The sequence below is a fragment of the Anneissia japonica genome, unplaced genomic scaffold (assembly GCF_011630105.1).
Source record: "Anneissia japonica isolate Jap-2015-1 unplaced genomic scaffold, ASM1163010v1 scaffold288042_len218596_cov177, whole genome shotgun sequence".
Classification (NCBI taxonomy): domain Eukaryota; kingdom Metazoa; phylum Echinodermata; class Crinoidea; order Comatulida; family Comatulidae; genus Anneissia; species Anneissia japonica.
The window spans coordinates 210,956-216,629 of record NW_022686336.1 but is presented as its reverse complement, the minus strand read 5'-3'; the positions used below and the strand labels follow the sequence as shown (position 1 = coordinate 216,629).

Below are 5,674 nucleotides of genomic sequence, written 5' to 3'. Positions count from 1 at the left end.
TAAATACATGCATATATATAAATTTATATATATATACATATATATACATATACATATATACATATACATATATATATACACATATATACATATACATATATACATATATATATACATATACACATATATGTATACATAGGCCTATACATATACATACACACATATATATATATATATATAAACATATACATATACATAGGCCTATACATATACATATACATATATACATATACATATATAGATATACGTATATATATATATACATACATATACACATATATATATTTGAAAAAAAAAACAAACTTTACATTAACGACGTATTGTTGATTTAATGTGCTGAATCATTATTAAAGGTATATAGGCCTATCTATTATATTTCTATAAATTAATCAACGATTATCTCATTAATCACACTAAGTATTATTAATTATTCACTAAAGCATTATTCGAGCACCTTTATTATTATTATTATTATTTACTTTTTTTAATGTATATTATTTATCAACCATATTAACATTGAAAACATGAATATGCATATGTGGATAAAATTATCGCAGGAAATAAACTTATAATTTATAAGATTATTTTTTAAAACACAATCAAATAGATAACGTTTTTATTTAAAGCAGTTTTGCATTTACGTAATTTTATTTAATATGCTGATTATTACTATTTCATTATTCAAACTATCGTAAAATTATTATTGTTATTATTAATATTATTATTATTATTATTGTTTGTTTATTTTTTGTTTTATGTATATGCCTACGCCTAAATAATATATTGTATACATTTAATAATTTAATTAGAAATAATTATTTAAACTAATTGTTAAACAAATATAATATAACGTTAACAATAATATAGGCTAAGCTAGACCTAATCAATTATTGATATAACAAAGGCAAATATTTAGAACATCATTAATACAACACCTTCATGACAGAGCCCTCCAAATCTTGTTTTAATAAATAACTGAATTCACATCAATGATATATTTTGATCTTCATTCATTATTATTATTATCATTTACTTTTTATTATTATTTAATTATTATTATTATTATTATCTTTATTATTATTATTATTATTATTATTATTATTATTATTATTATTATTATTATTATTATTATTATTATTATTATGTCTTTGCCATTAACATTATCATTGTTTCTCTGAAAGGCGTCTTGTACAGGGACATGTTCCTTTTTGCCTAACCAGTCTCATTACGTTTTGAGTGAAATAAAATTATGAATTATACCAATGTCATCTATCGATAAAAACATCGATTCGATTAATTAACAGCAGCTTTTCGCACTGTGGCAGTGCGGATAGAAAACAGCAACTTTTTGGCACTGCGGCAGTGCCTATAGAAAACGGGAGCTTTTTGGCACTGCCGATAGAAAACAGCAGCTTTTTTTGGCACTGCCGCTAAAAACAACCTATATGTTAGACCTATATAAAATTGACTTTGTGTTATATTTTAGAGTTAATATACAATATTCTATAATGATAATGTAACTAGGTCTAGAAAGACATCTTAAAAGTTGAATTTCCTTTATTGAAAAACAAAATACAAACCTACCGCGTGCAGCAGGCATGTTTTCGGAAGTAAATACCATTTTATACACATGCGCAGATCGATTCGCCAGCAGCGAGTCATCGCCAGCAGCGAGTCGCCAGCACCGAGATGTCACTGCAGCAAAACACTACTGGTTCTGCCTCCAGTTCGGGCGCCGCCAGTGTTTCAGCCAGGTCCAATCAAAGATCTTTGGGTTCAATCGTTCAATGTAAACATTGCAAGGGGTGTATAATTATAATCGGTAAGCGATGGATTTCTGTAGTATAAAATTCATTGTAGAATTAATTAGAGATTTGAATGTTGGCGTATTGGCATTCAGATTTTGAATTGATGCCATGGGCCTAGGCCAGGGCCTAGACAAGGCCCGCAGGTCAAGGGCTTAGTTAGGTCACAGGCTTAGGCCTACAACAAGGCCTATCTTAGCTAATAAGTTGAGCCAGCCAGGGGCCTACACTAGGCCAGGGGCCATGCCTATAAAAGGTAGACCTAGGTACACAAAAAGAATACTAGGCCTAGGTTAGGTAAGCCAGGGCTTGGGAGATTTGGGAAGTTGGACTAAAACACAGAATCGTTTCTATTTTTTTTTTTTTTTAACTTTTATTAGATAAATAAGCTCTACATACAGTGGCGGATCCTGTTTGCTGGAGGGGAGAGGGGTGGGGTGTGGAAAGACTATGTAGCAGTCAAATAAACGAGGGTGCCATGAATCATTTAACTAAGAGTTGGGGGTATATTCATGTTAGCCTGGAGACATGCATCTGCCCTTCTGTTCTGTTCTGTAGTGGTAGGAGACGCTAGTGACAAATGATACTGGAGCCTGGAGTATGTGTAACGCCTCACAACCGCACCGCATGTACAATATATGTATGCAGTGGCGTAACACCTATGCGCTCTCATGTGGCGGTCCGCAGGGCCCCCGAAGGGGCCTTACCCCATAGTTCCTTGATCTAGCACCCTGACCAAAAAAGACTTTGTTGATAAAAAAAACCATAATGTGTCTCTGAAATCGACTGTAGGGCATAAATCATATTATATTGATTAAAGTGAAGGGGCTCCGACGGGGCTCCCTTTCTCGGCCCAGGACCCCACTAAATTTATCCAAAAAAAAATTCTGGAGGTAAAAAGAAAATTCATAATTTTGTCTGTGAAGTGCCATTTCCAGCCATCTTCCAAGGCCATGCACATGCCAAAGGTCAGATTATCAGTATGCTCCAATTGCACCCAAATTCCACTTCAATGATCCACAAGGATAAGTTTATGGAGTAAATGTCAAGTCAATAAAACTGATTCAGTTGAACCAAAATTTTACAAGATTTATGCCTAAGACATTTTAAATACTGTTAAATATATTTTGGCGATGAAAGGTTAGAGTTCATAAAACAAAGGTCAAATATAGAAATGCTTCAACTGCATTAAATTTTACAGAAATTATCAATATGATATTTTTAAAACATTTGGAAGGTGAAAGGTCAAAGATATGTTGTATGTTTAACTTTTCGTGTAGCTGCGTATGATATTTGATTTCATTACAGTTTAATTTAAGAATTTAGCCAAATTTGTTTTATTGACATCACGTTAGACCACAAAATTGTGCGCAAAAAGTCAAAATCCACGCTATTTGACCAGTCCCTAACCCCAGCAAAGTATAGTTTGGAATGCCATTTGTGCAAAAAAGTAATGTGGAACACAATTAGTGCAAAAAATAAATAGTGTTTAATAATGAATGCAATATATAATTAAAGAATTAGGATCCAGTCTACAGTATACAGATAGGCCTGTTAAATTTATTTTTTGCATGTAATTTAATAAATTGCGCAATTTAAAATGATCAGATTTTATCTTCAGTTTATTATCAATATCAATTAGATAATAAAAATAGTCTTAATAACCTTCTCAATAAAACACTATTTTTAGGGATACTTTTAACCTTACATTAGGTATTTAAATTTTTGAATATAATATGTTTCAGATTAAATATAAAATGTCGATGTTGAAAATTTTATCATGAACTTCGGTGTTAAAGATAACAAAATACATTTTTACTTGATATCTAGACCTTGTCATTTAAGGCGCGTGATCGCGCTCGTGAACCATCGCGCACCTAAACTGCTATCGAGGGGTGTGAAAAATAGCTCGCCTTACATTTCCAAATAACTCGCCTCCACAGCCCTAAGAAATGCTGATGCAATTTTTGCTGACCATGGCAATTATTTACCAACGTAAAAGATGCTAGGCCTAGGCTGAAAAACGTCTTTATACCGACATCGTGGGTGATTATACTTTTTTGTGTACAATGTACGAACTTCTACAAACCGAACAAACAGTTAATAAACAACGATTTCCGGACGAAAAATACCGCAATAATCACATTGCTGTCTAGGAATTAACAACTACTGTAATGTAGGCCTAACCCTGTGAATGAACCGTTCGTACTGCTTTCTCAATCGCAGTAGTGTACTGTTGCCAGAGATTATCTCATTGATTTAAAATGACACACCATTAAACGTTAAAGTTACATGGTTAGATCTAGTGAAAATTTGCCTTCCATTGTTTAATCGCTCCTTAAAAATCGATTGGAATCAACTTGAAATGAAGACGAAACTCAAAGCAAGTTTTTACGATGCTGACTCTTTTTTAGTAGACGTTTATTCGGATTTGGATGTCGTTAGATTCATCAGTGGAAATTACAAATGCATAGCTTCACTTATTCTTCAAACAAGACACTTTTGAGAAACATGTTGCTAATTTAATTACAGAAGAAATTTGTTAGATTTATTTACATTTAATTTATAAATATAGGCGAAATACACTGAGTTCGTTCTATCAGCAAGCTGTCACGCCATGAAACTTTGGGCCATCTGAAGTCATCACAGGCATTGGGAGAGTGCACTTCATTATTTCTCTACATGTAAATGATATCAATTTAAATTTTCTACTGAACTTTTGACCATCTCCATAAATTTTGGCTTTTGACTTCAAAACATTTTGTCAGCATCGAGAAAACGGAATTATATAAGTTGTAAATGCTGAAAATTTAACCTTTGCTCCGTAAACTGTGTTGGCCCTTTAATAATTTAAAATGATTTTTGAATTCCAAAGGAATTATCCCTATAAAATTTGGGCTTAAAATGAATAATTTTTATGACTTGAGCTTGACACATGAACTTTGATCTTATTCTTTAAACATAGGAGGTAGGTTTATTTAGGTAAAATGCCTTAAGGATCATTCCAGTATATTAAATGGGTGCAATTCAATTATTTTTAAATGTTATCATTACTCAGTGAACCCAAGATATATTTAAAAGTATTTAAACTGTAATAGGCATCATTCCTGTGAAGTTTGTGCTCAATGGAATCTTTCTTATGATTTGACCTTGAATGATGAACTCTGACCTTTCATCTTATAAATATTTTAACATGATTCAGAATACCATTAGGATAATTTCAGTGTAATTTGTGTGTAGTTGAAGCATTTATTTTATATGACCAGCAAGAACAGTTTGTATACTCTCAATACAGATCAGGGCCGGCGGAACGTTTTTCAAAGTGGGGGGGGGGGGCCCACTTATAAGATGAATGGGAATATGAATCATGCAGATCTGGAAAAACCTAGGGGATGGGGTTCAACATTTTTCCCAAAAAGGAAAGGGGATCCGGGGGTCCTCCCCCGGGAAATTTTTGATTTCTAGATGGCGGGAAATGACCTTTCTCGACTTTTAAGCTAGGTTTCTAATAACTTTGTTCTTCAAAATTCAAGGTTTCCAAAGAATAGGGGGGTCCGGGGGTCCTCCCCCTGGGAAAATTTTGATATCTAGAAGGCGGGAAATGAGTTTTCCCGACATCCGAGGTGTCTTTTAATTACTTTTAAGTTCTTCAAAATTCAAGGTTTTCCCCTCTTGAAAACAGTCAGGTAAATTTATCCCTGTTATTACAGTAGATAGGCCTTATGTGTATATAAATACATAAAAAAGAAATGAGTAGTAGCATACAATTTTTTTCCATGAATCCATAAATCCCAAAAAGAAAGGGGGGTTCTCCCCCAGGAAAATTTTGATTCTTAGAAGGCGGGAAATGAGTTTTCCCGACTTCTGAG

General features: G+C 32.9%; 1 protein-coding gene across 1 annotated transcript in view; it reads left to right on the top strand.

Moving 5' to 3' along the window:
- Nucleotides 1-1,674: 1,674 nt before the first annotated feature.
- LOC117116771 (arylsulfatase B-like) overlaps nt 1,675-5,674 on the top strand; it is a gene marked incomplete in the record, with an annotated part of 34,583 nt that continues 30,583 nt past the window's right edge. The window contains 1 exon segment of the mRNA XM_033260878.1: nt 1,675-1,822. Within this exon segment, the coding sequence (XP_033116769.1) occupies nt 1,690-1,822 (133 nt within the window).